The sequence below is a fragment of the Eptesicus fuscus genome, chromosome 4 (assembly GCF_027574615.1).
Source record: "Eptesicus fuscus isolate TK198812 chromosome 4, DD_ASM_mEF_20220401, whole genome shotgun sequence".
NCBI classification, from domain to species: domain Eukaryota; kingdom Metazoa; phylum Chordata; class Mammalia; order Chiroptera; family Vespertilionidae; genus Eptesicus; species Eptesicus fuscus.
This window is the reverse complement of record NC_072476.1, coordinates 104335417-104357290: the sequence shown is the minus strand read 5'-3', so window position 1 is coordinate 104357290 and position 21874 is coordinate 104335417. Positions and strand designations below refer to the sequence as shown.

The following is a 21874-nucleotide window of genomic DNA, read 5'->3' as shown; positions in this document are numbered from 1 at the left end:
GGAGTCAAGGAAGGATGTAATCTATGGGAGAGGGTAAAGCGATGGCCCCCATGAGAGGATTTAGGATACGCAGGAACGGGTATACGCAGGTGGGGAGGGGGCGCAGAGAGAAGTTAGAAATGTTTATGTTATGGCATGAGGAACCTAATTTTGGAAAAGCTATCCGAAATACCAACAGCTACCCTGAAGAGAAAAGAAATGCGATTTCCTTCATTCTTCAAAAAACTCCCAAGAGAGTTCACCTTCCCGAATGCTATCAGGGAAGTTTCTTTTGATTATGGTGGCTTCTCTCCAGAAAGAACACTATTAACAGCTTGGCAATTATAGCCTCTCACTATTATTAATTTGGTTGTGCACCTGGATTTTCTAGAGGCCTAATAAAAGGCCCCTGGGAAATTTGAATATATTCTAATTTTAGGAGGCTGCCATATGCTATAGGATCAAGCTACAGAAATGTGTTTATAAGAAATATAACCAGCCCAGCCAGCATGGTTGAGTGTCGGCCTATGAACCAGGAGATCACAGTTCAATAACCAGGCAGGGCACGTGACGGGGTTGCGGGGCTTGATCCCCAGTGTGGGGCATGCAAGAGGCGGCCAATCAATGATTCTCTCTCATCATTGATGTTTCTCTCTCTCTCTCCCCTCTTCCCTTCCACTCTGAAATCAATAAAAATGTATTTTAAAAAGTTAAAAAGAAATAGAACCAATAACACAAAAGGGGTCAATGAATAATGTTTATCATTTTCCCTCTCACACATTTCTTCTTTAAATCACTATGTAAGCCAGGACCTGAAAATGCCTTATTTTTGTCAGTTATAGTCTTGAACCAGAAAGATTTAGAGAGTAACTCCTAGAAAAGAAAAAAACAGGAGCTAATTTTTAAAATGAAACAATCTTATATAAGCCTTAATTATCGTTTCAGCATTTGTAGACTAGCTCTATATTTGAGGTGGAAAAAATAACACTTTGACAAGGTCTCTGAAAGGAGTAAGGAAAGCCACTGTTATTTTCATGGGAGTGACTTTAAAATCACAAGCTAAATTCTTAACACGAACATGGGATAAATCAATAAGTGGGCCAAAAGTTGGCAGTTAAACGGAAGGAGAAAGCAAAATTAGTAGACGGACTCTTTGTCCTTTTTACAAGAAGACAATTTTGTTCTGAGAGCATCCCCTTGGTTTATGTCAGTCTACTATGCCTTATTATCCAATAACCTTTCAGGAGAGAATCTCATAGATAAAGAATCCAAAACCATTATATTATGTTAGAAATGCCCTCTGGCCCTTTCCTCCCTTCTCTTTTTCCACCGAATCCATGTCCCCATTTGCAACGAGAGGATTTTGTGGGAAATCGTGACCGTAAGTTTGAAAGAGCTGTCTCAAAACAGTGAATCAACAGAGCAACTGACTCACGCCTTATTTTAGGAACGGGTTCTGTGGGGATAGCTGCCAATCACGGTTACCTTCTCTCTGGGAGCCTCACCATCTTTTCTTCCTCAACTGGGTTCCTGCTGAGGGTTTCAAAATGCTCTTCCTTATCTAGTCTACTAGCACAGCCGATCAAGTTCATGCCCAGGGTGGAGAATCCCCCAAGCAGCTGGGTTCGAACTCAGAGAGCCTAGCTCCAGAGCACACATCACCACCATCCTCCTCTTTCCCTCTCACACAGCTCCTCATCTACGTGGAAGACTCAAGAACACCTGGGAGTGAAATACTAGAGACATTGATTCCTATAAAAATAACTGGAGTAATAGGAATAGCAACATATAAAACCACAAAAGAAATGCAAACAGCCAATAAATATTTAACTTCCTTGGTCATCAAAGATATGCAAATTAAAACCACAGGACAGCATTTTTCACCTAGCAAATTATCAAAAAAATTTAAGTATATTATCTATCTACTTTCATATTTTATTACAGAGTTATAATTGAAATTACCTTCGTGGAGAAAAATTTAGCAATATTTATTAAAAGTTTGTAAAATGTTGATTTACGCATCCCAAAATCCACTTCTAGAAATTTTGTCACAGAAAATAGAAATGCACAGAAATAAGGATTCTCACTAAAACATTATTAATATTAGTGAAAGATAAAAAACAACATAAAAGTCCAACCGTCGATGCACGGCTGGCATGGCTCAGTGGTTGAGCATTGACCTATGAACCTGGAGGTCACAGGTTCGATTCCTGGTCAGGGCATATGCCTGGGTTGCAGGCTCGATCCCCAGTGTGGGGCATGCAGGAGGCAACCGATCAATGATTCTCTCTCATCATTGATATTTCTATCTCTCTCTCCCTCTCCCTTCCTGTCTGAAATAAAAACTCAATAAAAAATATTTTTTTTAAAAGCCCAACAGTAGAGAGCTATTAATATAAATTGAGTATAACTACCAAAATATCCTTTTGGGTGAATATTTTTAGTAAACTCCAAAAAAACCCTTACTGTTCTGCTTAATGAGAAAAATATATATATAATGTGGTCCTAAATTTTATTTTTTTTAAAAACAGAAATTAAAGAAATCAAGACAAGAAACACCCAATTCCATTTTTTTTTCCCCTTAGGCCCTTGCTTCCATGCAGGAAGGCTCTCATTTTATAGCTTCTAGATCATTTTATTTTATAAGTTTTAAGAGGTTAATATTACTGAATGATTTTTAATTTTGTGCTTATGGAAGTATTAACATTGTCCTGGAGCTACACTTAGTTGACTGAAAAATTCAATTAGCTAGATGTCTATGACCCTGCCAATAAAGAGATAGTAAATTATATTAAAGATGTGACTACTGAAAAGTGTAAAGCAAAAGGCCCTACCATCGTTCCCTTGTGCTTAAGAACTTGGATTCTGGAGGCAGAAAGAAATGTGTCTAGATCTTAACTCTCCCTCTTGCTGGCTTCATTTACATAAAGTTGTTCCTTATTCTTCTTTCCTCCCTTGTAAAGATAAAACAAACAAACAAAAAAAACCCCTCTGGCTTGTGTGGCTCAGCTGGTTGGGCTTCATCCCCTGTACAAAAAGGTGGCCGGTATGAGTCCCAGTCAGGGCACACGCCTGGGATGCAGGGTCCAACCCCAGGAGGGGGTATGTATGAGACAGCTGATCCATGTTTCTCTCTCTCTCCCTCTCCCTTCCTCTGTCTCTAAAAATCAATTTAAAAAAAAAAATCTTAAAAAAAAAAGATAATAAAACCTACCTCATGGGTTATTATAATTGGTGACTTAAAATGCTTTGCACATAAGTGCATGGTATAAATAGTACTTGTCACTGTTGTTGTTATTTTCATTATCTCTGGCTATAACTCTTTCACCTCGCCAATATTTCAATTTGTAGAGTCTCTTGCACTCTATATAGGGTATACTTTAGTTGTATCCATTATTCTTGGAGCATTTTACTGCCCTTATTTTCTGGGAATTAATTTCATGAAAAGTTTTTCTATCTCCTTATAAAGCCTAGTCCTCTTTAATACACATATAAAATAGTTGGTAGACTAAAAACATAAACAGACAAAGAAGAAAAATAACTGAGAACTTCTTGGGTACAAACATATTGCCAAAGCATTAAGAAAAAAAATCTGTAAATAAAACAGTAGCTAAAATACTTCTTTTTTTTTTACCAATTCTCAAAATTAATGAGCTTTGCAAATTCTTCAAATTGAGAGAAAGTGAAATTATATGAAAATTTTCAAACTCAACAGCCTTAATCCTATAGCTTTTTAGAGTCAACCTGTATTCATTCGAGTTTGGTAATGATGAATTTTTCTTCCCTGAGTTTTGTCTGTGCCAGCAAAGCTTAAAATTTTTTAAATGAAATTATAAATTGAAAATAACCTTTTTACAATGCAAGGCAAAACTTTAATCCCTTTCGCAAATTATTAAGGAAACTAAATAGCTTCTTTAAATCTCCTCCTCCTCCTCCTCCTCCTCCTTTTTCTTTGAACGACTCAGCTCCTTTTCACATAGAGCACAGAAAAGGCACTAGATTTCTTCACATTTCTGTTTAATTTCCCTTCTATTAGACTTGGATTTAAGATTCTCTTCAAAGAAATTGAATGTGGACTTGGTCATTCAGAGACACAGACACTGTGCATTAATGGTAAATTTCAGAAGCCAAATCGGAGAGGTGACCTATATTCTTGGATATGAATGGTCTTGGTTTCTTCATGGAATGAACCACAGTCAAAGACTATGACTTCCTAACAGTTAAGTCATTCTTGGTTTCTAATCTTTCACTATTTGGTTTTTCCCAAATTAACCAAATATTTCAAACTATTTCATCTAAAAACAAACAAAATAAAACATCCTTTTTCATGAGTCTGAACACTCACTGGGACAAAGCCTTTGCAAGGAAGCAGTGAAAACACATCTGCAGACTGATCGTGTTTATGGGTAACAGTGTGCTTCATCCTAAGGAAATATGGAAAAATACCTATTTTTAGACCCTTTGTTTGCAGGCAGTGGTGTGCCCACGGTTAAACATAAATCATCAATGAATATCTGAGGCTCTCTTTGTTCATTTATTTCTCTTGTTCCCAAAAAGAGTAACAAATGTTATTTTCACTCCAATAAAGTCAAGATGGATATGCAGCAGCAGGAGCAGGTTTCATTAGGGGACAAACTTTGGTTTTCATCCCAAACCAGAATCTCTGAATCTTTCTGAACCAAAGTACAAAAAAACGAACAAAACAAAAATTAAATAGAAAATTCCAGAAATAAACAACTAGCAAGTTTAAATGGTGTGCCATTCTGAGTAGCATGATGAAATCTCACACCTTATATGCTGGCTGCCTGCTAGTCACTTAGTAGCTGTCCTGGTGATCAGATCCACAGTCACAGTATCGCACTGCGTGTGTTCAAGTCACCCTTATTTTACTTAATAATGACATATTCACATTATATTGTTACAGCATAGTGTTATAACTGTTCTAATTTGCTATTATTGTTGATAACTTCTTACTGTGCTTAACTTAAATATTAAATTTTATTGTTAGTACTAGAGGCCCAGTGCATGATTAAATCATGCACGTGTAGGGTCCCCTACATGCTTTCGCTTTTGATCACGGGGGAGCTGGGTGCCTGTCCGCTGGTGCACCAGCGGACAGGCACCCAGTTCCCCCGCTTTTGATGGTCCACGGTGGGACGTGAGCTCGCTGCCCCAGAGGCCCCTTCTGTGCCGCAGCACAGCCATCAGCTCAGCGTCCCGCCGGCCCAATCAGCCACCCTGGCCATCCCGAGTCCCGCCCCCCCGTGCCTCCTGGCCAATTGTGAGCATAGGTACGGTCAATTTGCATATTTGTCTATTATTAGGTAGTATAAGAAAATTCTATATTTTAAAGATGTAATATGCAAATGGTCGTTATGCTGTGAGTAACGACCAGATCATGGATCAGCAGGAGGGTGGGGCAGCGAGCTACAAGCGGGAGGCAGAGAGCTACAGGAGGGGGCAGGGCAGCAAGCTATAAGGGGGGACGGGGGGAGGGAGGAGCTACAGGAGGGCAGGGCAGCGGGTGCAGAGCTACTGGAGGGCAGCAATGAGCTCCTGGCGAGCTCCTGGCACACAGATTCGTGCGCAGGGCTACTAGTAGCATATAAGAAGGAACAAGATGTCATAGTGCTCCCCTCAAAAATCATCATAGTTTTTGCAGAATGTAAGGGTTCAACATATTTAGGTTGATTTTGATGGGCTTTAAATATTAGGTAATTTACTGACAAAGCTGACAATATATTAAAACATCATGTAGGTTAGTTTTTATATAAAACAGTAAGATTTTATAAATTGGGGATCGGGGGTATAGAATCTCCATTCCCTTGCACCTGGAGAACTTTGGAAGACAGGGAAGGCTGGGGAGGGTGTGCCTTGCTAGCCGCCACCCATGACATGGTTCTGCAGGCATCATTATTGGGTCAGTGAGAACAACAGCAGTCCTCTGAGGTTTATTAACCAAAGCAGCAGGAGGGATCAAGGTGAGAACACAGCACTCCAGAGCTTTAGAAAATGCATTCAAACGCCCTATCTCACTGGTGCTCAAAATAGACCTGAGAAATAAAAGCAAATAGGAGGTGCTACAAAGAAGCTGGGATTCTAAAGTAAAGTACTTTGTCCAAGGTCACAATTCTAGTGAGAGACAAAAATGTTATTATTAACCTCAGGTTCTATTCACAAAAAAGGAAAGAAATATACTGACCTCCAGACTCACTCCCGGGACCTCTTTCTCTAAGTGGTCTTTTCCCTTCCGTGACTCTAACTTACCAAACACATTTGGATTAGTCCCAATTATATAACCCCTTTCAGACCTCTCTTCCAGGCACTACACATGCATGTCCGCCTAGACCTGCAGCATCATCACTTTGAGTGCCTAAGAGCTCCCCTTCCCCTTCTCCTGCTAGGCTCTTCCTCCCAGGTCTCGTCTCAGTAGGTGACACTCCATTGCTCAAGTCAGGCCTGGGAGTCGTTTTAATCTCTGCCCTTCCTCCACCCCTAGACCCCACATCCAAGGCATGGGCAAGTCTGATGGAGTCCTCTTCCAAAACATTGCATACCTCAATTCCACCCCCCTTCCTCACCTCCACTCCACTCGAGTCCAAGCCACCATTCCCACTTGCCTGGACCACTGGCCACCTGGCCTCCCTCATGCCACGATAAAACCCATTCCACACAAGTCACCTAAACTAAAATCATGACCCTTTCATTTGCACTAAGAAAAAATCCAAGCTTCTGTAACAGCCCACAGAGCTACCTACCTGCATGTTCAGAGTTTTGCAATTCTTACTGATGAGCATCATAGCAACAAAGCCCTGGTGTTGTCTGGGCATGTCATTTGCAGACCGAGTCAGGACTTAACCAGGTCTTCCAGGTGTCCTGGTCATTAAGCCACTCAATTTCCTAGTGATCTATTCCCAGAAACTCATCCAGGTCTCCGTTTTCTCACTTGTCATATTGTAATAAAACTGATTCTCCTCACATCTCACCTTATGATTAAGAGAATCAAGTGAGTTAATATAATACAAAAAATGCTTTGAAACACATTATACGAAGTAATAGAAAAATGCATGCTACCGTAGAAAGGGTGCTCAAGTGTGGCGTTTTCTGAGCCTTTGTTTACAAGAGGAGTTAAATGAATCTAGCCAAAATAATCAGCTTTTGTTCCTCATCACAGCCAGCTGGTCTGTATTGCTTACGAGGACTGACGCTAAAAGAGGACCATGCTAGGCTGGGGACCAAGGCTAACTTCCTGATTTTAGGCTTTACCGTGACAACAAATAAAAAATAACCGGATAAATCTTACAAATGTGTTTCTGACTGAAAAGAAAATAGGACTCTAAAAGCCATGGTCTAGAAGGCTGAGAAATCCTCCCCAGGCCCAAAGTCTCTCCTCTTCTTCCTCCCTCTCTCCAGGATGTGGAGTGTACAGCTACAGAGGACATGAAAACCGGGGCTGTAGGGCCCTTCCAAACCCCAGGGACATAGGATGACTCCAACCCTGGACCCCTTCATTGCTTCTGGAAACCACCAGCCAGCAGGCACTGCAGCCACATGCCGGACACCCGTCGGGTTGGAGAACTCACGCCATCGCACAGGTACCCACAATCACCTGGCTGAGCATTTGTGTACAGAAAAGAATGGCTCTCAAGTACGAGATCAGTTCCATAGGCAAGAAAAAGCAATATGCTCCTAATAAAATGTCCATCAATAGGCAATTATATTAAAATCAGAATGACTAACAAAGGCACTGAGATGTTAAAGAAACTGTGGGTGCACAAACAACTTGCCATCTATAATCTTCCTTTCTTCAAGGTTGCCCCCAAAACAGCCTGCCAAATTGTAATCGTTTCACTTATTTTACACCCTTTCTTCTTTTATTATTCGGTTTAGTTCTTCATTCTCTTCAAACGACTTATTTTATTTTGGTTCCACTTAAGTCCATTGGTTCTTTAAGAAAATAACACTGCTTTGACATTTAATCTATTCAGACTACAGAAATGGAAATTAAGCTTTAAATCAAGGACCTGTAAACTTTTCCTGTAAAGGCCCAGATGATATTTTAGGCTCTCAGAGCTGCATGCTTGTCTTTGTCCTATATACTTTTTTTTTTCTCTTTAAAAAACATGTTTTTATAGATTTTTAGAGAGAGAAGAAGGGAGAGGGTTAGAGAGATAGAAACATCGATGAGAGGGAAAAAACATTGCTTGGCCACCTCCTGCACATGCCCTACTGGGGATCAAGTTCGAAACCCAGGCATGTGCCCTGACCGGGAATCGAACCAGCGACCTCTCGGTTCATGGGCTGATGCTCAACCACTGGGGCATAGTCTTAGCTCTTAAGCAGTACAAAAGCAGGCCGTGGGGTATAGTTTACCAACATCTTCATAAATAATAACAACTGCAAGCTAACAGTACATACAGAACATATAGCTATATACCTGAAAGCCTTTCATTCCAAATAAATCACACTGGTTCCCCAGGCTTCGTCTCCCTGAGGCAGGTACTAAAACCAGGAATGCCTATATCAGAGGAGACTGGGTAATAGGCCCTATTTTTCATGAGGCAAAAAATTCTGCCCAGATATTTTTCCTCCTCCAACCCTGGGTGGTCAAGGATAAAAGATATTCACTAAGAACTAATGAGGCATCACTTATAATGTACATATTTATAATGAAATTTAGAAGCCTCAATTAATACAATTCGGGTTGACAAAACACAAATGTGTGAAACCTCAAAAATTATAGATACAAAGCCAAAAAGCCAAAAATAGCTAGAATCAAATTCACCAATCCATCAAAAGAAAGGGATGTATGTTATTAAAAAGACTTTCTTTTAGGATCTCTGAACTAACAATGAAAAATAGCACCAAAATTCTGTAAGGATAATGGCATACAAATGACTTGCTGTAATTGGTATTTCTGCTTCACAATGCAATGAGTCCATTGTACCTGAGATAATGGAAATCTCTCACACAGTTGCTGCATTGTTACCAAGCAACAAGAAATAAAATGTCAGGATTAGTACTTGATTTGATATACTTTTATCATCAATAACCGTATTTCTATTCTGCTATTATTCAGGATGTAAAAGGTCACTAAGCTAAGAATTATATTGAGTAATCGACAAGAGTATACAAAAAATGCAGTAAAATTAACACTGGACATTCACCAAGCCCATGTTTTTTATATTTACTGCTGTTTGGTAGAAATAGCAAGTATCAACACAATAGTAATATGATGACTGATATGGTCATTTTGCCAAAACACTCAACTACAATGTGTCTTCATTAAATACATCTTCATTAGCATTCAAATAGTTTTAAACCAATGTTGCATGTGATGGAAATTTAAGGAAATAAATTGTCTTTAAATACTTGAATACTTTGAAATAAGTAGAATCAATCACTTCATGTAGTTTTAGGTTGTATAAGGATATTATCATCTGTCGAAGAATTCTATATCTGGTTAACTTTATAGCTCAACAATGTATAGATTGCTTTTTTAAAAAAATATATTTTATTTATTTTTTACAGAGAGGAAGGGAGAGAGACAGAGAGCTAGAAACATCGATGAGAGAGAAACATCAATCAGCTGCCTCTTGCACACCCCCCACCGGAGATGTGCCCGCAACCAAGGCACAGGCCCCTGACCAGAACCGAACCCGGGACCCTTCAGTCCACAGTCCGATGCTCTGAGCCAAACTGGACAGGGCTAGATTGCTTTTTCAGAGTAATTAATTAAAAAGCATGAATAAAATCTTATAACTGGAAAACGGTAAGACAAAGAAATGTAAATTAAAGATGTTACATAAGTTAACAGATCTAAAAATCAGTGACTATAAATGGCATCCATCACTCACTACATCCATCCCAACACTTAACACTTGAAAAGGTGACTGTACTCTGCCTTAGGATCAAGGACTCCCAAGGTTGGTGGGAGGAGGGTGTTCCTTCCTTTTGTATTGTATCAAACCGCGTTCTCACCCCGTAAAACACACACACACACACACACACACACACACACACAAACTGGGGAGTGTTGAACTCAACAGGCCCACATGGATGAGGGAAAGAGAACTGGGACAAACAGTTTCTGGGCTGTCTTCCTCATTCTAACCAACTAAGTAACTAACTGAAGTGGAGAGCTTTACCAGGTAAATACGAAAGTGCGGTGAAGGGCGCTTAACATATTGGGCTTTACCGCGTGAGTGTCAAATTTGACATTTCAGCCAAGTTCTTAAATATCACGTCTCCACATGCCAATCAGAGAATCATGTGTGTGAATAAACTCCATACAGGTATGAGCAGCAGTTGCCTGTAAATGGATGTGTGTGCTTGGAACTGAATCTGTTTATTGACATGGGTGGAAGTATTTCTTTTAAGTGCATAGAAGCTTTAAATTTTTTCCTGTTTATACTTTTTTCCCCTCTTACTGTCTCTCTTGGAAAAATTTTGAGTTTCATGCTTTCGAAACTGCAATATCATAAGGCATTAGCACTCTGAAGATTAGAAATGAAAGGAATTTAAGAGGAAAGGAATTATGTTTATCCTTTAGGCATTGTCATTTTCTCTAAAGCAGGAAGGCTGATAACCAAAGTCTCTAAAACACAAGCAGTAATTGGCCTGCCTGGTGGAGATTAAACGCTCACAGGATCCACTGACGGGACTGAGTCCTGGGGTGAAAATCCACCGTGCTCCACCTTCCACTGGAGAGGGAAATGACAGTCCCTGCCATCACTTCTGCTGCAATAACTCATGAGGCGTGACCAACGTCAAGTTCTCCAAACAGGGCCAGAGAGGCACCAAGGCCAGGACACTCCAATCTCAAAATCACATGCTTCACTCATCCAGTTTTAAAGTCAGATCTAGGCCTAACCATCTCCTGGGAACAACTGCAAAACGAACTCAAAATATGAATTGTATTTCACATAGCCTCGGAAGAAGTTATTGCCATAACTCTCAAGAAAGTTACCCTCACGTAAGAATCCACAGAATCCACCTCGCATTGAAGAAAAGAGGGTGTTGGCCGATTTTTCAAACCCACCAGGAAGGCTCCTGCCCCGATCTTTACTCTCACGACCCTCCCCGGTCCTACTGGCCAGATGGCTGCCTGTCACAGGTACCCATCAGGCTTCCTCGATTCCCTGAGGTCTTTACTCCAAGTCATCTCATGAGACCTGTTACTGAGCACGCTAAAACTTCAGTTTCTTCTCCTGACATTTCCTAGCCCCCTTTCTGCTTTTGTTTTTCCTCTTTAACATGTAATCAATATCTAATCCACATATATTTTACTTATTCATTGTTCCTTGTGGCAGAATGTCATGTTTCTCTGTTTTGGTCACTGCTGGACCTGCGGAACCCAGAACAGTGCCGGGCACACTAGAATCTCTGAGCTTCACTGAACTTTCCTTAAAATGTCGTTGAGTTACAACATCCGGTGCTTGTTAAAAAATAATAGAGGCTGCCCAGTCAGTGTGGCTCAGTGGCTGAGCAACAACCCATGAGCCAGGAGGTCACAGTCTGATTCCTGGTCAGGGGTACATGCCTGGGTTGAGGGCTCAATCCCCAGTAGGGGGGGCGGGGGGCTGCAAGAGGCAGCCGATCAATGACTCACTCTCCTCGTTGATGTTTCTATATCTCTCTCACTCTCTCTTCCTCGCTGAAATCCATAAAAAAAACATATTTTAAAAAAATAATAGAGGAGAAGAATGAATGAGCTAGGGCTGTATAGATGGGGCGGGAGTGACTGTGGATTGACAGACCGCGGAGCTGGGGATGAGCTCAGAAGTTTCATTACATTCCTGATTACTACAGTGGATGTTCACCGTCCTTCAAGTAAACATTATAAAGAAAAGGTGTAATATCATTTAACTGTCTTCTTTCCTCACCCACCAGAAACAACACGTCTCTGCTCAGCAGGCCGGCAGGCGATGTCCCCCTAATCTTCCCCTCAGGTTAATCATGTACAGGCGTTGGCAGGCGTTGGTATAGAACACAGAAGCCATCGTCCCCACAGCTTGGCTCTCGTCACAAAAAACAGCTTAAGATATTAATATGGAAAATATGTCCAGACCTTATGACTTAGACTTTTTTTTTTTAAAGCAAGGGATGGATGAGCACAATCTTCCTGCTAGTGGTTATCTCTGCAGGGGCGGGAGGCGGATGAAAATGCGTGCGGACCATCCTCTCCTTCGCACGTCAGGTGGGCTCACAGTGCTGAATTCATTACGATGCTTCCTAACTCACGCGGACTACATGTACCTAACAGTTGTGTGCACCAGGCACCTCATGTGGGTATATTACATATCATAGAAACCACGCTTTCACAAGCAAATATGCAACTTATAAGTATATCATAATATAAATAAGATAACTTTATTGAAGTTGTGATCATGAATATCCTGATTTTAGCTAAAAGCTGAAATTAGCCAGGATATGAAAAGGCTTTGGGGAAACCTTGCTGTCTTCTACCACCAGCCAGGCACAAGCTGGAGGAAGTCGCTGGGTGGTTTGGTGGCCGGCAGCCTCAGCAGCGTCAGGTGGCGGAGTCAGGCGACCTCCGCTGACAGTAAAGGCATGACGGGCTGCTCGCGAGAGACACAGTGTCAACAGTCTGCTGAGTCCCTCCCTGCAGGCTTTCTCTTATAAGTTGCTTTTTTAATAAAAAAAAAAAAAGTAGAAACAGATCGCCTCTCCAAGAAAATGAGGAGGGTGGAATATGCACCCAGGAGCCGGGCAGGATGCGCAGGAAGTGAGGGTAGGTAACAGGAGCCCTCCCGAAGCCAAATGAATTCCCCTGGGCAGACTCGACAGTCTGGCTCTCCTTATTACACACCCAGACGCCCCCAAGCTGCTCCCGGCTGCCTGGTGAGGTTTATCAGCACAGACTTCACCCACTCAGAGGGAGGTCCAGAAATAGCACTGTCTGGCCTAAAAAGAGAAGCATCTTTCTGGCGTGTGAGCCAGTGTGTCCACCCACTGGTAATTATTTTTCCCAAGTAACTACCCGGTTCCTTAAGAGGGGAAGAACGACACAGCCAGCATCCGCTATGTCACAACCTTGTGGCGAGGCGTGCGGATGGCTCCGGGTTTTAAGAGACAGCCCTGGCCAGTATGGCTCAGTTGGTTAAGCGTCGTCCCAGGCACCGAAAGGTTGCTGGTTCGATTCCTGGTCAGAGCACATGCCCAGGTTGTGGGTTCAGTCCCTGGTTGGGGTGAATATGGGAAGCAAGAGATCAATGTTTCTCTCTCTCTCCCTCCCTCTCCTTCTCCTTCTCCCTTCCCCTCTCTAAAATCAATAAAATCAATGTTTTTAGACCTAGCTGGTTTGGCTCAGTGGATAGAGCATCGGCCTGTGGACTAAAGAGTCCCAGGTTTGATTCCAGCCAAGGGCACATGCCCAGGTTGTGGGCTTGATCCCCAGTGCGGGGGGGGGGGGGGGGCGTGCAGGAGGCAACCAATCAATGATTCTCTCTCATCATTGATGTTTCTATCTCTCTCTCCCTCTCCTCTCCCTTCCTCTCTGAAATCAATAAAAATGTATTTTTAAAAAATAAAATAAAAACAATGTTTTTAAAGCAAGAGACAGAACGTATATTCCTTTGCCACCCTACTTCTAAATCCAAAACATTTTAAGATGTCTAAGGGAATCATCACTAATATTTATATATTTATAGTGCTAACCTCCTTAAGTCTCAAGTGACAGGATGTGACAGGGGAAAGGTGGGAAGATGCAGCACTGTGGAGTGGCAGTGGCTTCAGGAGACAGGCTCTAACCCAGATCTGCTACTGCAAAGTCCTCCATGGCCTCCTCTATAAGAGAAAGAAGATGCCCTAAGAGTTCCACAACAAAGCCCCGTCTGAGATGTAGGGTGTCATCACTGTCACAGTTCCCACTGCTTCCGATGCTGCGGTCCCAGAATAGTCAATCAATCACCATGTTTAGGGAAATTTGTGGAAATAATTAGAGTCCAAGAGAAAGACTGAAGGAACCCATAGAGGAATATATTGGTCAAAAAACTCCCTCTCTGCCCTAACCGGTTTGGCTCAGTAGATAGAGCACTGGCCTGCAGACTAAAAGGTCCCAAGTTTGATTCCGATCAAGGGCATGTACCTTGGTTGTGGGCACATCCCCAGTAGGAGGTGTGCAGGAGGCAGCTGATCGCCTCTCCCTTCCTCTCTGTAAAAAAAATCAATAAAATATTAAAAAAAAAAAAAACTCCCTCTCTGCTTGATTCCAACAGTTAGCATTGAAATGGGCTACCTCCAGATTTTCGATCTTTCAAAAGTTTGAAACATCACCCATTTGTGATGATGTGAGAGTATTTCATAAAGTAATGGAAAAAAATCAGACACCCTGGGATCAATCTTTCTAGGGTTCCAGCCAAGCTCCATGTAGCTGTGTGACATCAGGTATGTAACTTAATCTTCCTATGTTTTCAAGTCCTCATCTGTAAAATGGGGATAATAATGGCTCCTACCTCACAGGACTATTTTGGGGATTAAAATAATAATGTACACAAAAAATACAGCAGTGCCTAATCTATACTAAATACTTGCTGATAGCAGCTATTTTATTATTGTTAATATTTAACAGGCAGAAGAACATGTGTATAATTGATGCTCTCTGAAGATTCCTCTTAAATACCACACTTTGGAGACCAGGTCAGAATCACCGTCGTGCCGGGGCCACTGTAAAGGAGAGCAGGACAGGGCTAGAGGGAAGGGTTACGGAACCCCGGAGGCCAACCCTGGGGTGCACAGGACATAGCACGGACGAGGAGCTGGGGTCCAGGATGTTCACTATGCTCAGAATAATCCAAAGTCACAAAGTCAAAATAGACTTTTCGTATCAGAAAATACCCAATCTACTCATCATTCCAGATTCCAAACTATGTCCTACTTTCGAGTTCTTACAATTCAACCTACTGGCACGTGAACCTTCTACCATGAGCATGCGGCCGACAACAATCTACTGTCTGGGGAGCTGTTTTGTTTACATTCCTAAACTACCATGACACATTAGAGTTCACCTTGATCTTTCTAATTAAGCGCTGTCCCACAGAACTTTCCCTATCTCTGCTGATCAGTAGTCAGGAGCTGTATGTGGCTGCTGAAGAGACACCAAATTTTTACTTTATTTCATTGTCATCCATTTAAATTGTAGAGTCACATGTGGCGAGGGGCTCCCATGTTGGACAGTAGAGGCTAGTCACCTGGGAGTGGCTGTCAGTAGGACCATATTAAAGGGATCCTAATGAAAGCCTGGTGCTGACAGGAAAAATAAAATGGTTATTAACACATCTATTTCAAACTAATTTCCCTAAATCTTTTCATTGGAATGCTGCTTTATTTCTACTAGTATAGTTGATAGATCAGACATGTGTTCAGGACCAGGGACAGGCCTTAATCATATTTGTAGTCGAGGTCACAGGATTTGCTCTCCTATCCCCTTCCCCAAAGAGAAACTCTCTTTCTGACATCTGCAGTGATTCTCAGATACTTGAATGTCATTTTTCTGCGCTTGGAAGAAATAAGATTGGCTGAAAAGAACCAGATTATAAAAAGAAAGAAAAGAAAGGACTTTACCCAGGATAATACTTAATGCCCCTCAGTACTTAGAGGAGAAATATTGACTTTGGGCAGTTTTACAAAAGTATATAAAATCAAGAGGGTTAAACCATCAATTATTTTAAGCTACATTATAGGCCTTTCTTCAGTAATTTACAGATGTGTGCCATGACAGGTCATCAAAATGATTCAATAAGTAATAAAAACATTACACAGAGAGAGTAAACCACATTATCCATTTTAAATGAAGAAACTATACCAAAGCCATTGCTAAAGAAACCACCATGCTTGGGATGAAAGTACCACATCCCCCAGCACTTTAAAAACAATACAGACTTCACTTTCTAAAAGAGGAATACAACTGTAACATTCGATTGTGTCAAAAATACCACCGTACCGCCTCCAGGAGATACCATTCTGGCCACTGTATGCAGGAATCAACGAATGTCACACACAACACCACCATCTTCCCTAGAGAATCCACAGTTCCTAACACAGTCAGAATGAACTTCTCCTGATACAAATAACTATTTTCCAGGGGTTCCGTCTATAAAAAGTCATGTTGGGATTGCACCCGAGAAGCTGTGTTTTACCCAAGGACCAGAGACGTTCCTGAGCTGGTCCCATCACAGCCTGCTTCCCAAGGAAAGGATTCTGGTGAGACTCACAGCCGGAAAGCAACCATCACAGCAAACTTTCAGCAATCGTATATTCACATCGAAACCTCCCATATCCCAAACGGAAAGGCTGTCCCTGTGTGTCCTCCAAAAATGAAATGAACTGTTGTGCTTTTTCTGGAACTACTAATAATACAACATCAAGTTGAAAATGAACACCAGGAAAGCAGCGATCACCTCCACGCTTACCTCCACCACTGTGGTTCCCGCAGCTTTGCACATGGGCAGGTTGAAATTCCGTGCACTTTTCCTACACCAGGGGCGGAGGGAACAAGGAAATGGGGAAAGAAAACCAAAAATCAGAAGTGTGTCCTTTAACTTTATATACAGACTAAAGGAATGTCTATAAACTAAGAACCTGCGAATCTTTTCGGAAAGAGTGCACCATATCTTCTGTCGACAAAGTTCTCTCTTTTTTTTTTTTCTTTTTAATTTTCTTTTCAATTATAGTTTACCTTCGATTAAAGTTTTATAATTATTTCATAAGTAAAAACAATATGATACCCACTTCACTTCATTCAATTATATAGCTTTTTATAAGGTTGAGGGGCTATTTTTCATATTCAACATGTAGATTTTACACAGGAAAATAAAATGGATATTAATACACCTATTTAAAACTAATTTCCCTAAATCTTTTCATTGGGATGCTGCTTTATTTCTATAGTTGAATAGCTCACTAAACTTGCTCTATTAAAATATTAAGGGAAAGTAGCAAGTACTTTATAGGACAGGGTACAGTAATTACATTCTCTATTAAGGAGAAGCCTGCTGCTGAAATGAAGTGAAACATCCATTGGTAACTTGTGAGTCACCTGCAAAGATCATCCTGGAAAGCCAATTTCCAATGAAAGTACAACACCCACATCAGACACTGAGGCATCAAAATTTCAAGAAGGTGCCAATTTCGCTGATGGTTTTGCATTCCCAAGTTCCTACATCAGTGTACTCCCTCGAACCATAAAAATGTAAATGTATGTTTGTTTCTGAGAGTATAAGTTGATAGAAAATCTTCTTTGATAAAGGGCACTAAGTCACACTATGGTTTACTGGACCTTTCAGGCCACCGATGCCTATTTCACTTGGATTCAAGGCCAGGTGTAAGGACAGGTGTGTCCTGTGTGCTCCAATGGCAGAGTGGCGGGAGGTGGGGGCGTGCCGGGCACCCCTACTTTAACATCGGCCTAGACAGACCTCTGCACCAGGTGTCCACTATTCTAAAGTCAGTATCTTAAGAATCGAAGTGACTTGACCGTTGGTGATATGCGCTCTCATTTCACATCAAAGCTTAATGTTTACTTGAGCCACAAGCATAAAGTCTGTGCTTAAAATAGCCCTGTGCAGTGCTTAGATCCCGGAGCCAGGCAATGGAGCACGGGATAAATTCGTGGAAATATTTTAAATAATTCATCTCCATTTGCTGCTATACAATTTCATTACTTTTTTATTTAAATAGCAACTGAACTTTGCAAACATTACACCAAAGTGTCAAGTGCGATAGATTTGATGCAAAATGTCTTCTGTAATGGCCAAAGTTAGCTGTAATTCCAAAAACTGATTGGATTCAAGAAATCAAACATAGTATAAATATTATAAGTGCTTCAGAAATGAACAAAAAACAATATGAGAGTGGTCACTGAGAATTTAGCTGTGATCACACAAAAGCTGCATTTGATAAAGATAAAACATTGCTAACTAAAAGCAGTAAATGACAATATTATGAGGGAAAAAATGATGTCTATAACCTAATAGGTGAAAATTTTAATAGCAAACATTTTGAAAAAGTTTTTTTTAACTTTATGCATATATTGAAAGGTGGTATAATTTTTTAAAAACCTATATAATCTATAAATCCAAAATATTAAATACTTAGTATTAAGCAAGCTTATGGTAATCAAAAGTTCTTCAAGTCTATTAAGCATATCTTTTGCTATGCAGTTAATGAGAATAGAAATTGAGCACTATTAAGGTTAGACTTCTAGTAGACTGCAATAGGACCGGAAAAGGACTGACTTAAGTAATTACTAGCAATATCTTTCCAGAACATTGAAGTAACTTGGGCATTTGAAGACAGTGCATGTACATAACAATCTATAATAATGAAAGCGTAATATGCTAATTAGACCTGATGGCCTTCCGGACGAAGCCTGGGCTGCGAGGGAAGCCGGTGCCGGCAGCCGGGGGAAGGAAGGCCTACTCTTGCACGAATTTAGTGCATTGGGCCTCTAGTATCAAAATAAAATGTAATTGTGTGCCTTTCTCATGTTTTGTAAGTGTGTCAATATCGTAACGGGTCTTGGCAACTAAAATACACAGAGGAAAACATAATTTGTATGGGACTAAATTCAAGGGTATATAGGTGTAAATACTTAACAAGCAAAGCAACATGGACATCCACCAATCAAAACAGACTCCCGCCAGTACTCCATACCAGTGAGACCACTGTTCATACGCGCGCGCGCGCGCACACACACACACACACGCACACACACACACACACTACTGTGTTTATTTTCAGCCATTTTAAAATAAAATTTTAAATACCAAACACATCAAGATATCCATTTTGTAATCATAACTTAGGAAATACTGAAATATTAAGTTGCTGAAATGCACTACATTAATCTTTTTTTAAGGCCATCACACTACCTGAAAATTATGTTTCCTGCACGGTCTGCCTTCCAGGCTTTCACCAAGGCAAAATCCCCTGTAATCGCTTCCTCCAAAATAAAATGTTGACCATTGAACTCCCTCACCTGCAGGAGACAAAGGGGGCGCTGTCAGGTATTTGCACAGCTGCTGTTTGGTTGTGATACGAGCTCTGATAAAGGCGGAGAAGAGGGGCACAAGCTTAGCTGGGAAAAGTTTCTCAGAGAGAGAAGAATCTAAAGGGAGACCCGAAGGATGAGTGTGGTAGGCAACTGGGACTAAGTGAAAGTGCTGGAAGGGGGAACTGAGGGAACAGCATGTGCAAAGGCTCAGTGACAAGCGAGAGCTTGGTCAACCTGAGGAACTGAGCTATGACTGTGTATGTTAGTGTTCATTTGATTACTTGTGTGCATAGGTTACGTACTGAACATGAAAACCCGTCCCTCTTTCCCTGTTCCCCAGGAAAAAAACTATACAATGTACTGTTTATATAAATGAAATGGTTTTGCCTTACCTGGTTTGGCTCAGTGGATAGAGCGTTGGCCTGTGGACTAAACAGTCCCAGGTTCGATTCTGATCAAGGGCACATGCCTGGGTTGCAGGCTCAATCCCCAGTAGGGGGTGTGCAGGAGGCAGCTAATCAATGATTCTCATCATTGATGTTTCAATCTCTCTCTCCCTCTTCCTTCCTTTCTGAAATCAATAAAGATATTTTTTTAAAAAATAAATGAAATGGTTTTTAAAGTTCATTCATCTCTCCTAATTAATCTTTAATCACCTGTTGAGATTTTAATTGGAATTCCTAGAATCTGTAGAGGAATTTAGAGAGAACTGACACACTATATGGTCCCACCCATAAGCATAATATTTTTTGAAGTCTCTTTTACTTCTTTCAATCATTTTGCAATTTTCACTCCAAAAGCTTTGTATGTGTTTTTAGGATTTCGTCACAGGTACCTCATAGTTCCTGATGCTACCATGAATGTGATAGTTTATTCTATTACACCTTCTCTTCTGGTCTAGTGGAATGCTATTGATTTGTGTGTGTTTACTGCCGTTAGTTCTACTATGAATGGAGGGGTCGGGGTGGGGAAAGGAAGAAGCTTAAAGCAAATCCATGTCAGGGCCCTGGGAACAACGTGGAAGCTGTGCTCCATCCATCACTTCCAGGATGGGAGCCATTTACACCCAGCACTCCATTCCCATTCCCACTGCACCCCCTAGTGGACAAATGCGTTTTATAGAAAGCTTCCGTAGCAAGTTTGGGTACGTTAACTTCTTTTAACTATACTATGGTTTAAAACTGAAATTCTTTCTTAAACAACAGCTTCCTTAAAGGCATTATCCCACCTTCCTTCTAGAAAAGATTGAATTTATGGAAGCAGTGATGAATGAGGATCTTATTTAATAAAAACTTAGGCAAGTTATGTAAGAGATATTTGTAAGCTGCACACATCAATATCTAGTTTTTTGTAAAGGATAGTATGTATTTGAGAGTCATTACTGTGAACATCAATGATAATGTTTACATATGGAGTATTTTACATACAGATCTAGAAAACTACATATAGATCTAAATATATGCTAACCCAGGGAAAATACATTTTTAAAAATTGGCTTTTTAAAATTCTAATTATATCATTTCCTGATGGATCTATGCACTAGCAGTAGCTATTATTCTAAAATTTTAAAACAGGGAAAGAATTGGTTTTGTCCAACTGGCTACTATACTCACTTAAAAGACTTATGCATTTCATGGTCTCAACTGCATCTCCCCATCCTTTCTTGAATCCACTCCAGTCAAATTGTCATCACTCCAGAAAAACCCTCTACTCTTTAAAGTCACCAACGACCTCTGCGTCCAGATCCAATGTCATTTCCCAGTACTCCATTACCCAACCTCAGCACACTCTCTGACACAGTGGATCACACGCTCCTTCGTAAAATGTCCCACCTTTCAAATCACCAGACTTCCCTCGGTTTCCGCTTCACTCACTAGACACTTTCCCAATCTTCTTTCCTGCTCCTTCAAGGCCTCCTCCCTACCTTTATATGCAAACTAGGTGTTCTCTCTCTCTGCTCTCCAGCCCTAGCCACTTATCTAATCCCAAAGACTTGAATACTATATGCCGATGCCTCCGAGTTCCCTTCCCAAGTGGAGCCTACTGCGTGCCTCCTCTTGGGGCACGGTGGACGTCTTCAATGCACCGGTGTCTGCCAGAGCTCTTCGCTTACCCCCATGCTCGGCCCCTCTCTATAAGCAGCATACTTAATTCTGCCTTCTCTTACACCCATCACCAATCCACCAGTAAATCCTGTTGGCCTTACTATGAATACCATATTTCCAGTGTATAAGACGACTTTTTAACCCAGGAAAATCTTCTATACGCCCAGTCGTCTTATACGCCAGAAAATACGGTATATATCCCTATTCCAACCACTCTTCACCAATTTCACTTTATCTTCCCACCTGGATTAATACAACAGCCTCTTAATCCCTTTCACTGCTGCTGCTCTTGGCCCCTGCAAAAAAAAAAAAAAAACACCTCACCTCCCAACAGCTACAACTTGCCAAAATGTAGCTCAGATCACATCACTCCCCCCAACTTTCTGCTGGCCGCTCACCACACTCAGTAAAATCCAAACTCACGTGATCTGGCTCCTGCCTCTCTTCAACCTTCAATCCCACTGCTCTCTGCCTCACTAACTCTGTTCCAGTCTCACCACCCTGCTGTTCCACACACAGGGCAAGCCAGCCTCAGGACCTGGTCCTCCTTCTGCCTTCTGACTAGATCACAACCCGGTGATCTTTGCCCAGCTCTTTCTCCTATTTTATTCAGGTCTCTACCAATGTCACCTTCACAGTGAGGTTTCCCTACCCCTACCTGAAACACCACCTCCCTGGCCACTGATCCCTCTCTGTCCTGGCTCCTTGATTGACATATGTGTTTGTCTATTCATTCCCTGTCAGTTCCTCCACCACAGGGGGACTTGGTCTAGAC

The 21874-nt window shown here is 41.3% G+C and overlaps 1 protein-coding gene across 1 annotated transcript in view; it reads right to left on the bottom strand.

Annotated features, from left to right (window-relative positions):
* The window catches only part of OXCT1 (3-oxoacid CoA-transferase 1), a 119206-nt gene that overhangs the window by 74787 nt on the left and 22545 nt on the right, over positions 1 to 21874 (bottom strand). The window contains exons 6-7 of the mRNA XM_008155618.3: positions 18873 to 18979; positions 16413 to 16473 (exon numbers count right to left, since the gene is read on the bottom strand). Of these exons, the coding sequence (XP_008153840.2) occupies positions 16413 to 16473; positions 18873 to 18979 (168 nt within the window). The remainder of the gene's footprint in view (positions 1 to 16412; positions 16474 to 18872; positions 18980 to 21874) is intronic.